This window comes from Anolis sagrei, chromosome 2, assembly GCF_037176765.1.
Source record: "Anolis sagrei isolate rAnoSag1 chromosome 2, rAnoSag1.mat, whole genome shotgun sequence".
In the NCBI taxonomy this organism is placed as follows: Eukaryota; Metazoa; Chordata; class Lepidosauria; order Squamata; family Dactyloidae; genus Anolis; species Anolis sagrei.
The window spans coordinates 279,658,642-279,675,347 of NC_090022.1; the positions used below are offsets into that span (position 1 = coordinate 279,658,642).

At 42.7% G+C, this 16,706-nt stretch overlaps 1 protein-coding gene across 1 annotated transcript in view; it reads right to left on the bottom strand.

Annotated features, from left to right (window-relative positions):
* Positions 1-580: 580 nt before the first annotated feature.
* SPEF2 (sperm flagellar 2) overlaps positions 581-16,706 on the bottom strand; it is a 99,729-nt gene continuing 83,603 nt past the window's right edge. The window contains exons 35-38 of the mRNA XM_067464638.1: positions 15,662-15,904; positions 13,971-14,093; positions 1,469-1,621; positions 581-790 (exon numbers count right to left, since the gene is read on the bottom strand). Coding sequence (XP_067320739.1) covers positions 1,517-1,621; positions 13,971-14,093; positions 15,662-15,904 — 471 coding nt within the window. The 3' untranslated portion in view covers positions 581-790; positions 1,469-1,516. The remainder of the gene's footprint in view (positions 791-1,468; positions 1,622-13,970; positions 14,094-15,661; positions 15,905-16,706) is intronic.

Genomic DNA, 16,706 nt, shown 5'->3' on the forward strand with positions numbered 1-16,706 from the left:
TTTGTCTACTGGTGCTGGGTCATGTTGCTGCTAATAGGTTACTCTGCTGTACATTTATGAGGAAGGTCTTTTGTTAATAAGCCCATTCACCCAACAGTCTGTTCCAACTCTATGATTCTATGACACTGGCTCATTATGCACCCAGATTGCATTGCCCATCTCTCCTAGGAAGTGAAGGTGTCTGCTCTTCCATTCCAGAACCAGTGTATTTCCTTCTTCCTTCCAGAAGAAATGTTGGGGAAATTAAGGGGTTCTGGATTTACTGGAGCCATAGTTTTGCTCAATATGCCTTGCCGATACCATTGCTGGTAACCCAAAAGTGAAGAGGAAAGACCTGGGGGGGGGGGGGGGGGTTCCATGACAGCAAATGAGAGCTTTTTGACGATGAGTCTCCTCCTTGTCTGCCTATGGATCTCCCTCATTACACATGGGAGAAATAGAATTGTACAATCTAGGAGACCCTTGCCAGGATCAACAAGATCAGATTTAAGATCAGGGTATAGATGATACTGCCTGTTCCGTATGCTAGAAATAAATATATTGGCTTAAAATAAATAAATTTTTATTTTAAAACAGTGAATTCAAAATATAACTAATTGAACAACTCAATAATTCAAACAAGAAAGAATTAATTACAACATTCAGAACTGCATTTGAGAAACATTTCTTTTGCAACGAAGAAGTTTCCAGAGCTCCACCCAGTCCCCTTATTTTAACTTTTTTCGGAAAGAGTATTATCTCCATTAGGTGGCTGTGTTTGATCAGCTCTCTGAAGAATGAATTTTGTATCCTACAGATAGAAAAGAAAGAAACAACATTAGAAAGATGTTATGATATAACTACTTTACTGCTGTGTACTGAACGAAGTTGTCCCACCATTCAACTGAAAAATTCACTTAATCTATGGAATATATATTGTTTGCTTGCTTATACTAAACTTATATTATCTATACCTAACTTATGTTATCTATACCTAACTTATGTTATCTATATTATCTTTAGGTAAAGCTCACTTTTTAAAAACTTTCTTAGGTTGTGGAAAACTGGCATTGGGGTCAGTCCTTGGAATACGCTAATGAGGACGGGTTTTCAAATTGTCTTATATAATGATAAAATATATTTGAGAGTCTTTCATTGTCCATATTAATATAATTATAGGATATTTTTTACACCTGCTTTCAAAACTGACACTCATAATTAATATAATTTATAATGGAACTATAAAGAAAATTGTTATAGAAATAGTTTTCCAAGGACATAATTCACATTATTTCAAAATTTATATGGAAGCTTAAAACAAAATAATGATGAATCACATTAATAACTTATGATGTTATCTTACCTAAATTCTGTCTTATCTATATTTCAAACCAAGAAATAGTTTGTCCACCCATAACAATGTAACTTTTGAAACAAAACAATACAAAACAAAACAGGTTGTTTGTCCAACAACCAACCCAAACTCTACCTTTGTTGGTTCCCACTTTAAAAGTTGTTATTTGTGAAGCAAATGCTATCATTTCAACCCTTTAAGTACAACCATCAATGCGCTCCATTTGCTCAACCCAACCATATGGCTGACCCTGACCCAAGGGAGTTTTCCATTTGTCCCGTAAATTGTCTGCAAAAAAACAAACAAGTAAACAAACAAACCTACAAACAAAAATTTTCCACCTGAATATGGGTTCTCTCCCTGTCTGGTCAATTTGTCAGGATGCAGAACCAAAAGGAGAGAAACATGCAATACTGCAGAAGGCTAGACAATTTGTGGGAAAGGCCAGGTTGACAAAGGGATAAGGAATATGCATGGCAGAAGGGGAAGGGTCACAAGGATTGCAGCTAGAAGGGTAGTAGGCATTGAGAAGCACAATGTCACAGTCTCTTACCTTACGCTGGGGTGTCTAGGATCCTAAGTGAAGAAGATGGGGTTTGAGGCAGGGTTTAGAATTAAAAGGGGAAAATAATGGTAAGGAATAATAAGGTTAATCTGGACACAAATAGCTAGGCCAGGGATGTACTATTTTGTCATGGGAAGTTTACAAACCACAAGACTCAACAGGAGGAACAGAAAAGACTCAACAAATGTAGAGTGAAATCTTCTGTTGCAAAGGGAGAGAGAATAAGTTCATGAACAATGAGGGGAAATGACATTTTTCATTCCTATTAGAGTTTGGAATTATAGCTTCCAATACAGCTTATAGCAGTTTGAAGATTTTGGTGGTAATATTTTCAAGCTCTGAAGAACAGTTAAAAATAAGTGATTTAATAAAATAAATAATGGTATTTATTATTTCATTTCATCGGATTATATAACGATGAAATGAAATTATATAATTACACTCAGGACAAAATAAGTAAAATTTATTGACTGGTTGAGTGATCCATCTATCAAACTTCCATCCAACTTTTCTGCTAAAAATGGCACCACTTTCTCCTGTAACCAAACCATTAAAGCAATATAACACAAGTCAAACTGAACAACTGGAATGAGCCCAACACCAGACAAATCAAAGTTGTACTTAGCAGTCTTCTCCAAATGTCTGTCTTTATGAAGCACCCAAATTTAAGTGCACACCTCTTCTGTTATATTGAAGTAAATATATTAATAGTTAGCAATACAATGACATTTTCCTTAAAATCTAAATCATATAAGAAAACAATATACAATTGAGTCTATATTGCAATACAGGCAGTCTCCAAGTTACAAACATCATTCAACTTACATGCAACTCATAGTTAAGAAAGGGGGTGAGATAACAGAAAGTGAGAGAAATTTACCCCTTGGAAGGGAAATTCATTCCTGAAAGAATTATCATGGGGAAAAAGGTGCCTCCACTGAAGCTTTATCACCAATCCTTGTTTCTACAACAAGCCAAAATTTTCAAAATCCATTTGTCATAGATACGGAAAGTGCGATTAAATCTTCTGAACAGTGGCACAGAACATAAAACAAATATTAAGTGAGTGTTAACCTTTCCCTTTGCTATCCAAAACGGAAACAAATTGTCTGGAGTTACACTTAAAAATGTACCTGTTCTGACTTACATACAAATTCAACTTACCATATATGCTCAAATATAGGCCGAGTTTTTAAGTCCTTTATTTAGGCTGAAAAAGACCCCCTCGGATTATACTCAAGTCAAGGTTATTTATTATTTTATTCTGTTATTACCATTATTTTATTACATTTATTATTTTACTTTATTATTATTATTATTATTATTACATTTATTATTTTACTCTATTATTATTACATTTATTACTTTACTCTATTATTATTATTATTATTATTAACTTTATTTGTACCCCGCTAGCATCTCCCGGAGGACTCGATGCGGCTTACATAGGCCGAAGCCTCAAACACAATACAATAGAAAGTATAACATCACAACAACAAGGCAAATCAAACAATAAGCAAAATAACATAACACCACAATACTAAGTAAATCAAACAATAAGCAAAATAACAACAAAGACAGTACGTCAGGACATTATTAAAAACTGGTTCGGCCGGCGCACTGGGGTACAAGGGTTAAAAGTGCTGAATGATAGGAGGCACGTAGGATTAAAAGTGCGACGTGCAGTGACAATTTGTTATGCTAAGGTGCTACTAGGACTTAGGGTGGGGATTCCTAGTCTGGGAAGGCACATCGGAACAGCCAAGTTTTTAGGTTCCTTCTGAAGACGGCTAGGGTGGGGGCTTGTCTGAGCTCTTTTGGGAGGGCGTTCCAAAGTCGGGGGGCCGCCACAGAGAAGGCCCTGTCACGTGTCCCCACCAAGCGCGCTTGCGACGTGGGTGGGATCACGAGCAGGGCCTCCCCAGATGACCGGAGCGAGCGTGTGGGTTCGTAGATGGAGATGCGGTCACGCAGGTAGGGTGGTCCCAAACCGTTCAGGGCTTTGTAGGTGAGCACCTGCACCTTGAATTGGGCTCGGAAAATAAATGGCAGCCAGTGGAGCTCCTTGAACAAGAGGGTTGACCTCTCTTGACAATGAGCTCCAGTTAGCATCCTGGCTGCTGCCCGCTGGACCAATTGTAGTTTCCGAGCCGTCTTCAAGGGCAGCCCCACGTAGAGCGCATTGCAGTAATCCATTCTAGAGGTGACCAAGGCGTGGACCACCCCGGCCAGAACCGCCTTCACGAGGTACGGTCGCAGCTGGCGCACAAGTCTCAGTTGCGCAAAGGCCCTCCCGGATACTGCCGACACCTGAGCCTCAAGTGTAAGCGAAGAATCCAGGAGGACACCCAAACTGCGGACCTGTGGCTTCAGGGGGAGTGTAACCCCGTCCAACACAGGTAACCACCCTATACCCCGATCTGGTTTGCGATCGACCAGGAGGACCTCTGTCTTGTCGGGATTGATCTTCAGCTTGTTCTTCCTCATCCAGATCGACACAGCGGCCAGGCACTCGTCTAGGACCCGAGAAGCCTCCTTGGAGTTAGGTGGAAAAGAGTAGTAGAGTTGTGTGTCATCCGCGTAGAGATGGCACCCAACTCCAAAACTCCGGATGACCTCTCCCAGCGGTTTCATGTAGATGTTAAAAAGCATGGGCGACAGAATAGAGCCTTGCGGGACCCCACAGGTCAAAGGCCAGGGGTCAGAGCAGGCGTCTCCCAGCTTCACCATCTGAGTTCGTCCCTCCAGGAAGGACTGGAGCCACGACAGAACCGTGCCCCCAAGGCCCATCCCGGAGAGACGACCCAGAAGGATACCATGATCGATGGTATCGAAAGCCGCTGAGATGTCCAAGAGAACCAGCAGAGTCACACTCCCCCTGTCCAGCTCTCTGCGGAGGTCATCCACCAAGGCGACCAAGGCTGTCTCGGTGCCGTGACCAGGCCTGAAACCAGACTGTGACTGATCTAGGTAGTTGGTATCGTCCAGGAAACCCTGAAGCTGAGAGGCGACCACCCTCTCCAGCACCTTACCCAAAAAGGGGAGGTTGGAGATCGGCCTGTAGTTATTCAGCACCGTGGAGTCAAGGGAAGCTTTTTTGATAAGTGGACGCACCACGGCCTGCTTCAAGTTGGATGGAAAAATTCCTTGCTCCAGCGATGCGTTGACAATCAGTACAAACCAATCAAGCAACCCCCCTCTGGCTGATTTAATGAGCCAAGATGGGCATGGGTCTAGAGATGAGGTGGTCGCTCTCACAGCCCCAAGAATCTCCTCCACTGTTTCAGGGAGAACAAGCCTAAAAGAATCCCATAAAACTGGACAAGCAGGTGCCTCCGTCACCTCTTCTGGCACTGCGATGGAATTGGAGTCGAGCTCGAGGCGTATCTGGGCGACTTTATCTGCAAAATGGTGTGCGAAATCGCGACACCGAGCTGCGGGGTCGTCAGGGACCTCCTCCACCGCAGGTGGGTGGAGGAGTTCTCCCACGACCCGAAACAGCTCCGATGATCTATTTGCTGCAGATGCTATACGAGCGGTCGTGAATGACTTCCTGGCCGCCCGTATGGCCACGGAGTATGCCTTAAGAGAGGCTCTAGCCCGTGTTCGATCAGATACAACTCGAGATTTCCTCCATATGCGCTCTAGCCCCCTTCTCGTGTGCTTCATCACAGCCAGCTCCTCGGTGAACCAAGGAGATGGCCTGTCACGACGCAACGAGATGGGGCGTTCAGGTGCGATCATATCTAACGCCCTGGCCATCTCCCCATTATAGAGAGTTACCAAGGCGTCGATAGAATCACCAGGCTCCAAGGCAGGAAGAACCCTAAGATTCCTCAGGAATCCATCCGGATCCATCAGTCTCCTAGGGCGGACCATCTTAATTTGTCCTCCACCCCTGCGAAGGTTTAGGGTCGCAGCAAGTCTAAAAGTGATCAGATGGTGGTCAGACCATGACACTGGAAGGATGTTTTGCTCTTCCACTCTGATCATTTCGTTGTCCGCCACAAAAACAAGGTCGAGAGTATGTCCAGCTTGATGAGTGGGGCCAGATATTATCTGTGACAGGCCTATGGTCGTCATGGTGGCCATAAAGTCCTGAGCTGCGCCAGATAGAGTGGTCTCAGCGTGAATGTTAAAGTCTCCCAGCACCACCAGGCGCTGGGAGACCAAGGCCGAATTAGAGATCACCTCCGCCAGCTCAGACAGGGAAGCTACTGGATCTCGGGGTGGGCGATACACCAGCAGGAACCCCACACTGTCACGGCTCCCCACCTTCAAGTGGACACATTCAAACCCAGAAGCCTGCGGGACAACGCATCTGGTCACGGCGATGGATTGCCGAAAGACCACTGCGACCCCTCCTCCCCGCCCCCCTTGTCTGGCCTGTTGATGCACTCCAAAACCTGGTGGGCATAGCTGGGAAAGGTTTACACCCCCCACCTCGTCCAACCAGGTCTCGGTAATGCATGCCAGGTCCGCCCTCTCATCCAGGATCAAGTCCTGGATGGCTGCGGTCTTGCCATTGACGGATCTGGCATTAATCAAGAGGACCTTGAGACCAAGGGGGCTGCCAAGGAGCCTACCACTACCCACCTTTTTCAGGGTCGCAAAAACTCTGTTGCGCTTCTCCCTGGGATGTTTGTGGACCGCAAATCTCCTTCCCCACACGACTCGGATGGCACCCCCCTTCTCTGGAACCTTCCCCCCCCTCCCCCCCCCGCCCGGCCAGGATCTAGTCAGCTCTCGGCGGAGGAGGTCGGGCTGGGGAATAATCTCCCTTGGGCATTTGGTAGGGATAAATCTGATGTTGAGGTAGATAAAGAGACATCGAGGGAGCTGAGTGGGCTGAATAAAGGGAGCGTTCTTGAGCGAGGGAGTGTGGCTAGCTGAGTAGGAACAGCCGGGGCAGATGGGGTCTCAAAATTATACGAACCAGGAGGGGGGGCCCAAACTGGTGAACTAGTTGTGGAGTTTGCCCGGGGGCCAGATGGAACATGATGGGGTGGAGACCCGGGATCAAACAAGGGGCGAATGTGGGGGTCCACAACTACCCTCCTAATGGTGATGCCCCATTTCTTCAGGCCAGATTGTTTGGCCATTAGATCACCAAGCCAAGTGTTGTCTTCGGGTGAAATTTGAAGACGGGTGGAGCGGTCAGAGGATTGATAATCCCTCCACAACCACACTATGGCTTTTAATCTTATATCCTGTGATCTTTTTCCCAGAATTTGGGCTAAGGAATTACAAACTGCCCTCTTGGAGGTCCATCTGCCTCTGTTTATCATAAGATCGGCAATGTCCACTGCAAAATTGTCCGTGGGAAGATGTTGATTCCGATCGTAAAGTGCGGTAGGCTGATCCGTGAGGCCAAATGTTATATTATTGGCCGTTCTCTGAGTAGCCAACACAGATCGCTGCCACTCCCAGATGTTCCTATTCCTATGTGTGCCCAGCGGTTCTCCTTTTCCCTCAGATGTCTCATCTTTGATCCCTCCCTCCCTCCCTCCTTCCACCCTAAGTTCCGAATGCTGTAAGGTGCTATCCTCCCCATTTCGACACAGGTCCTTAGTTAAGTCTGCACGGAGAGAGTCTTCAGTCTTTGGAGGATTAGATTGCACAGTAATTCCTGAGAATGAGGCAAAGCCTCTGAGGAGATGGTCCATTTTCTCGTTTAAAAACCTGAGTTGAAACAACACATGGTTAAACGAGTCCTTCAGGAGGTCGTAAAAGTGCAAAATGTCATTTTTGGCACAAGGGTCCGCTGTAGCCATTCCTATGTCGGATAGTTCACTCTCTCACCACTAACACCAAGCACTCTTATCAGAACTCACTCACCTCCCACTTACAGCACAATCAGTCAATCCTCCAGGCATTCCACAACTCCCTTCCTCTTCACCCCTCTCGATGGCGTGGTGGGGGCAGAGCAGACGGCTGAGCGGGCCTTCACTCACCTCCTCCTAGATGGAAATGGAGGCCCTGCAGCAGGTGAGTGGATCTCTCTCTCACTTCCACTTCCCCCAGGACGGTGGGGGGCGGGCGCGACGATGGAGGGTCGCGGCTCCAAGTCAGCCGGGAAAGTAGGCCGCGATGGTCGGCGGCGAAGAGGAGACAGGCCGCGAGAAATGGCGGCGTTGCGCAGCCAGCCGCGGTTGAGTGGCGGCGGCGCGCGGCTATTCCGACCTCCAAAGGGCCTCTTACCCTTTCGTCGTCTCCTCAGCGTCCCCCAGGGGGGCCTTCCCCGAGATCGGCTGGGGAGGGAGGGTCGTGCGGGGAAAAAATCGGGGGCAATTGGATCTTGCCCCAGGAGCTATTACATTTATTATTTTACTATTATTATTACATTTATTATTTTACTCTGTTATTACTGTTATAACTACATTTCCATTATTTTACTCTATTATTATTATTAAATTTATTATTTTGCTCTCTTTATTATTATTGGAAGGATACATAAGCACATTTATATTGAAGAAGGTTAGAATAATGGTTTCATCAGAGGTACACAGTCTTATCTTAAATTACAGTTTTATATAAATATTCAAAAACAATTAACCTACCAATGTCTCAATTAATGTAATTATATTTTTATTTTGAAATTTACCAGTAGATGCTGCATTTCCCACTCTCGGCTTATACTCGAGTCAATATGTTTTGTCAGATTTTTTGTGGTAAAATTAGGTGCCTCGGCTTATACTCAAGTATATATGGTAAGAACTAACCTACAGAAACTATTTTGTTCATAACCTGGAGACTGCCTGCATGTATAAGTATTTCCATAAAAAATAAGACACATAAAAACTTTGAATTGTTTTACTATAACAATGAAAACACATACCGGTCTTTCCCCCCAGTCAGATATTTTAGTTTGAATAGTTTCTGCTACTATGAATTTTTTTCAAGATACATTTATACACAACCTGATATTAACTTTTCAATGATATATCAGCATTTCCAGAAAACTTCAAAGCAGTGTTGAAACTGATACTCAGTGTGTGGAGAGAATTTTCCAGACTTTTTCCTAATACAATATTGTCCACAAAACCCATATCATTGGCCATTGGAGTCCAAAAAAGGACAGACTCTACTTAAACAAAAAGGAAAGTAAGAACAAGTAGTGGTGTGTGTGTAGATAGATAGATGGATGGATAGATAGATAGACAGACAGACAGAAGATAGATAGCAATACAATGGGTTCAGGAATTGAGAAAGGGATGAAATTCTGGGTTTGTGGTTTGCATTTCACCACTGTATGTTCAGAAGCAATAAGTCTGTTTTTTAAAGTATGTCTATAAAATAAAAAGGTTTTGTGGGTGTGAAAGACGAATGTGACAGGGAGATTTACAAGTGAGGGATGTGTCATATGTGCAGGAACATGGGATATATGGAACATGAGTGAGTGAAACAGAAATGTGTGGGCTGGCAAAATAGTGACCTGCGTCATGAAGCACATGTAGGCTGGGTGAGCTTATCATCCTGGCAATGTCTCATACCACAATCTATTGATAATATGAGATTTTCTGCTCCTAAAAAAATGTAACAAGCATATGGTATTTGTAGAAAAAACAAAACAAAAACATGACTTTAATTCAGAAGTGAAGAAAATGTGCTTCAAAGAAAAATCCCTCTTCGAGGAACTGGCCGTTAACACTGAAAAACTGAAATGACTTTGAAGTGACTCATCTCTTCCTCAATATACTTCTTGAAGGGATGAAGTAATTGGTGTCAAAGTAATGGTTTTTAAACTGTGCTTCTGGGAAACCTGGATTTCTTTGAAGATCTTTATCGAGGTTTTTTCTCAATGGAAATATTACCAGGGAGGGCAAACTTTTTATGATACCATGCTACCTCTACTTTATCTCTGTATCACAGGAGTAATACTGCTAAAATCATAATGGAGTGACATCAGTGGCGGAAAAAAATTAATGTAGCTTCAACAAAGTTTGCTTTCAAATCTGAGCAGGTCCTGGGCAAAATACTTTTTCACTTAGGCCACGGACTGATTCCTCTCTCAGTCCCACAACTGAAGCTCCTTCCTTGGAGGCTTTTAAACAGAGACTGGATGGCCATCTGTTGACAGTGCTTTTTGTGCTTTTTTGCATGACAGAGGGTTGGACTAGGTGGCTCGTGTGGTCTCTTCCAACTCTATAATTCTAAAGTTGTAAACAGTTTCGACTCCAAATCCAGCAGTGGTTTCCTGTTTATATATGGACATGGGCCTATCGTCTAAACCAGCCACTAACAAGAAGCAATAGCATTTTTTTCTAATCTAAAGAGAATCAGAATACATAACTGAAAGAGAAGCATGCAAGGAATTAAAGAGGTTTGACTTGTCACTGACAGACTCTGGAAAGAGGAAACCCAAACTAATTCAGCTCATTGAAGAAAACCAAAGGTACGTTAGACTTTAATTACAAACATGCCACGCAGAGACTGAAACATCCATGTATGGACATGCCAAGGGATTTGAATTACTGTTCAACTGTAGAAAAGGCCAGCTAGGATGACTAACCAGTTCTGATCACTTTGAGAACCTCCGGTGCAAAATGGGACTTAAGTGGTACATGATTAGCTGAGAGGAGATTTTTGAGTAAGCAATCTTTAAATGCAACTATAACAGTAGTTCTCAACCTGTGGGTTGATCATAATAAATTGTGGCAAGTTCTTAGTGGGATGGGCATCCCAAGCCACCTTGTCTCTCTCCTGAGGAATCTGTACAAGGACCAAGTAGCAACAGTAAGAACTGACCACGGAACAACAGACTGGTTCAAGATTGGGAAAGGCGTACGGCAAGGCTGCATCCTCTCACCCAACCTTTTTAACTTGTATGCAGAACACATCATGCGATGTGCGGGGCTGGATGAATGCAAAGCTGGGGTGAAAATTGCTGGAAGAAACATTAACAACCTCAGATATGCAGATGACACCACTCTGATGGCCGAAAGCGAGGAGGAGCTGAGGAGCCTTCTAAACAAGGTGAAAGAAGAAAGCGCAAAAGCCGGGTTGCAGCTAAATGTCAAAAAAACCAAGATTATGGCAACAAGAATGATTGACAACTGGAAAATAGAGGGAGAAACCGTGGAGGCCGTGACAGACTTTGTATTTCTAGGTGCAAAGATTACTGCAGATGCAGATTGTAGCCAGGAAATCAGAAGACGCTTACTTCTTGGGAGGAGAGCAATGTCCAGTCTCGATAAAATAGTGAAGAGTAGAGACATCAGACTGGCAACAAAGATCCGCCTAGTCAAAGCCATGGTATTCCCTGTAGTCACCTACGGATGTGAGAGCTGGACCTTAGGGAAGGCTGAGCGAAGGAAGATCGATGCTTTTGAGCTGTGGTGTTGGAGGAAAGTGCTGAGAGTGCCTTGGACTGCGAGAAGATCCAACCAGTCCATCCTCCAGGAAATAAAGCCCGACTGCTCACTGGAGGGAAAGATACTAGAGACAAAGTTGAAGTACTTTGGCCACATCATGAGGAGACAGGAAAGCCTAGAGAAGACAATTATGCTGGGGAAAGTGGAAGGCAAAAGGAAGAGGGGCCGACCAAGGGCAAGATGGATGGATGGCATCCTTGAAGTGACTGGACTGACCTTGAGGGAGCTGAGGGTGGTAACGGCCGACAGGGAGCTCTGGCGTGGGCTGGTCCATGAGGTCACGAAGAGTCGGAGACGACTGAACGAAGGAACAACAACAACAACCTGTGGGTCCCCAGATGTTTTGGCCTTCAACTCCCAGAAATCTTAACAGCTGGTAAACTGACTGGGATTTCTGGGAGTTGTAGGCCAAAACACCTGGGATCCTCAGATTGAGAACCACTGAACTATAAGAAGACAAACAATGTGTAAATTCTATTGTGATGTAAATGCGTTTTTGTGTGTGTGCTCCCCTTCCTATTTATTTCCTTATAGTTTTTTCTTTGTCATGACCAGTAACAAGACTAGCTGTTGTTCTATCAAAATAGTGGGAGCTTTTGGGTTCAAATTAGCATATTCTTTCCCGCACTGCAACTGAGCCTATCTCTCTACACCTGAATGAGGTGTACATATGCCTTTATAAAGACCCTGGTCCTTTTATCTTTGTTCTATATGGCTGTTGTGAGTGACAGGTGGCTATTTACTACCTAAATTCTATTTACCATTCTGCTAGAGAAATATTAGGAAATATCTATCAAATGCCCAGTAAACAGGCATTTGTGGTAGGCCAATGCTCAGCTCAGTGGGTTTCAGGCTTGCTTAGGTACCCGCACTCCATCCACAAAGAGACAACAAGGTGCATTACTCAGCAACATGCAAAATTCTCCCGATTCTATCAGCTTCACAAGCGGCAATGCTTCAACCTTACAAACCACACCCTAGCATTGCTGAATTTATCTTACAAGAGATCTTTCAGTAACACAGTTCTGTGAGGTTTGTTTTTGTTTTGACTCTTCTTAAAAGAGAACAAATCTTTCTTACATTGTGTATTATTTAATGTGGTTTGGTTAGGGGGGGGGGAGCACTTTTACTCTGTAACAGGTTGTAAGGATGTGGTGCTCTAGACTCTAATTCAAAGACAAAGCTTAGCAAGTTATCCCTAGCATTACATTTATTGCTCTTTTGATATTTCACTATCCTAATTAGGTATTTCCAATCTTGGCCACAATGGATTCATTCAAATTAAAGAAAAGTCATGATCCCACCCCAGCAGAAAAGCCTTGAATCGAAATTAGATTGATCTAATTCATTGACAGCAAGGAAAATGTACAGAGTCAAGAGATGGAAGTCATATTCATAGGGTCTTGATCCTGATTAAATGTAGCTCCATTAAACATGGCATAGGGATTTGCATCTCTTCTAAGCAACAGGCCATACTTTTGTAGGGATTTCTAACTCACAGCTCTTTTCAATATTTTCTAGAAGTAGAAAGAACGTAAACATTTTATGAAAGAGGGAGATCTATTCCTTACTAAGAGATGCATATTTGCTCCCCAAATAATCCAATCTGTATCTCTATCTTTGATGGGACCAAGCAATGTGGGATAAAGAAAGCATGAGTGAGTCTTCCTTTTCCCCCTTTTCTAGAAATGAGGGCCTTATATAATTTTGTTGGTCTATAGCAAACAATTGAAAATATCCCAGTGAAGGCACAAATCTTGCAAATGATTGAATATCATTTGATTCCCATGCACGTGATCCCCCATTTTACTCAGCTGGAGCAGCTTATTAAAACCTTCTTTGGAGAGGATTATTGCTTCAAGCCCTGAGACATTTTTGAACACACTGTATTGTGCCTTCTCTGGATGATAACATGTCTACAGGGAGAATCAGCCCCTTTTCACCCACATTAGACTAATCTAGGTCTTAAATATTGATTCTAAAATTAGGTAATTTACTTTCCAAAAGCTTAAGTTCATTCTGATGGTGGATGAGACTAAAGTTGAATTCAAGAATCATGACATTCCTGGGAGATCACATTATTCATGGTGTAGAATCAAAATCTTAATTTGTTTCCTTAATCTGTCATGTGATGTCGCTTCACTTAGTACGGTGACATAAGCAGCATTTACTTCAAATCGGATACCATTGGACTTGTCTGTCCCATTCTCTTCTTAGTGTCAAAAAGTCTTCCTTTTTTGGCCATTTAAAAAAATATTTGTTGCCAACATGTCATCCTTATCTGTATCACTTTTCCCCTTCTTCCTTACTCAATTATTGGCTATGATGGCCAACGTGACGTTGTTTTGTTTACTATCCATCTATGCTTCTGTGGTAATTTCCCGTGATAGATGTGCCAATTCAAGAGGAAAATACAAAACATTCACAGAACCCTAGCTCAAAGGTGGACAACTGTGGCCTTCCACACGCTGTTGGACTTTGAGTCCCATCTTCCATCACTGGCTATTCTAGCTAGGGCTTATGAGAGTCACAGTAATCCAGCAGCATCTGCGGAGACACAGTTGCCCACTCCTCTAGTTCACATTTCCTCTTCATTGACCGTAGAAAACCTGTACATTGGAAGGGTACATTCATTCTAAAGCATTATGTACTTTTACATAATAAAAAAACTCCAGATGCCATGGAAAGGGACACTTACATGAAGTTTGTACACCTGGCAGCTCTTAACTAACTCTTGAATGAAGGGATGTTTCAAGAGGAGTGATACTTTGATCGGCTGCAGATCTTCAGAGCCAAGATCCTTGTATACCTTAATGAAGTTCTTTAAAGAGGAATACCAATGACTTACTTTATTAGGGAAATGGAAAATTTAAAAGCAACAGATAGACATGCTGATACAAAAGACAGAAATGAACAATGGGTTGTTGTAGATTTTTTAGGCTGTATGGCCATGGTCTAGAAGCATTTTCTCCTGAAGTTTCACCTGTATCTATGGCAGGCATCGTCAGAGGTTGTGAGGTCCTCTCACAACCTCTGAGGATGCTTGCCATAGATACAGGCGAAACATCAGGAGAGAATGCTTCTAGAACATGGCCATACAGCCCAAAAAATCAACAACAACCCAGTGATTCTGGCCATGAAAGCCTTCAACAATACAGAAATGAACAATCTCTACTGCCTGAAGGTTTGGACTACAGTTTGGTACAAAACTAAGTGCTCTTTCTTTTATTTATACAATAGTTAGCAATGTATAACACATTAAAAAATCCCATATTTAACCATACTGATATTCACTTTTTTCTCATATAATATCAGAACTACAACTTCCAGAAATCCATTAGGTATGCTGGCTGGGGAACTCTAGGATGTCACTTTATCCCCTTGGGACAGTGGTTCCAGCTTTTGGGCCTCCAGGTGTTTGGGACTTCAATTCCCAGAAATTCCAGCCAGCTTACCACTTGGAGGCCCAAAGATTGGGAACGACTGCCTCAGGAAGATTCGGGCTGAAAAGGGAATACGGTATGGCCCCCATACACATGGAACTGATAGCTACAGTTTTACCAACTGCATCTGACAAAATATGCAACCTCTAGCAATTTTCTAGATCTGCCAGATGATACTATGGTAAGCTTCTGCTGCAAGTTACCATGGAGTTGCCCTGGAGAACTTAGAAAATTCTGCGAGAGGATCCTTCTCTAGGGATGTTCTAGGTCCTTCCAGGGTGACCCTACGTTAACTTCCAATGGAACTTGTCCATTTCAATAGGATTCACTATTATCCTTACTTTCCTGTTTCCATAGCAAGTTCAGGAAAGTATCTCCCATGGATATGGGAATCCTACTCTATAAAATTATTTGAAATAAATTAAATGAATACATCTATCTTTAACGGAGATATGGCTCATAGTTTTACTGACAAAGAAAATAAGTCAGCTATCCATTTTAGTAGCATTAGTTCTGCAGGTCCTCCAGGTTTTATTTATGGTGCTATCTTGGTCATGAAAAATAGTGTCAGCACTTGGACAGTTCATTAATATCCTGGAGCAGCAGCAGAACTATTAAGACTGAGGGTGAATTCCACATTCTGCAGTAATGGATTGGAGACACCAGAGGGTTTTTTTTGTGGCTCCAATGATATCTAAGTGGTACAGTAATCTTCAGACCTGAGCATTATTACTGTTAGAGTAGTGCAGCACATGCTTTGTTAGCACAAAAATCTAGGTTCAATACTCAGCATTTGCATGTAGGGATGGGAGGGAATCTTCCAGAAATTCTGGAGAGCTGCTACCAGTCAAAATTACTGAGTTAAATGGAACAATGGTCAGATTCAGTATAAGGTCAGTTCCCAAATTCCAAAATAAATGCAAGTACTATTGACTAGTTAACTAACCTCATAATTGTCCTTTGGCATCAGATAGTTACTGAATCTGTGGTTGTCAGCAGCTTTGTTTGTTTCATACTTGAACACTCTAAGCAGAGTATCTAGAGATATTTCTCCTTCCTTGGCGAAAGAATGAGCCTCATCCTCTTTCTCCTTGTCTTCTTCCTCCTCTTCACCTTCTTCACCAGCCTCCTCCTCCTCTGGCTCATCATGGGAAGAAGCTGTGATCAGCCGTTCAGCAGAAGGAGTGAACTAGGGAAGAGGAGCAGATAGTATCACAGCAGTTTCTGGATTGCTTACCAATTGATTAAGGTGGATATCTCACACCATAGCTAAGGCACTCCTATTAGACCAGTTTGAAAGATGCAGCCTAATAAACAAGTTGTACTGCTTTAGAAAAGCTGCTACTAGGTGCCTATTTACTTTTGAGGAAACTGATTCTGATTTAATGACTATTGCTGTTTTGTTCCTTTTGGTCCATCCCTCATCAGCCGTGATGGATAGCTATGCTGGTTGAGGGATTCTGGGAATGCAGCCTCTAAAAGGAACATTTACAAGCACTGTTGTACTCCCATACTAACTTTCTCTCTGTGTAAATGCTATAACCCTCCAGTCCTATCAGAGAAATTTAGTACAACCAGGAAACTATTAACAATCTCTTTATAGATTTCCTATGATTTTGACCAAATGGTAATATAAAGGAAATACAATTATGTCCCTATTATTCATACTTCTTCCTCCTTTTCTCTATGAGACCTATGCCTGCAAGTTTATTAGATGTGTAGAGATTCCTAAAGTTTTGTCTATACTGGGAAGGAACTCAAGAACTGTCCTTTTGCAATGCTAATGAGAAATCAGATGAAATTCTGCTATTATTTATATATACATATCATTATTTTTTCATAATAGGAAAATGCTCTAAAGATAGCAGTTAAGTCAGATATTACAGAGACTATCTATAAGATATACAGGCCACACTCAATGCTATATAGAGCTCACAACCAGGAAGATTTTACTTAAAGGCACAGGTTTTAATTAAAGCCCCACATAACCT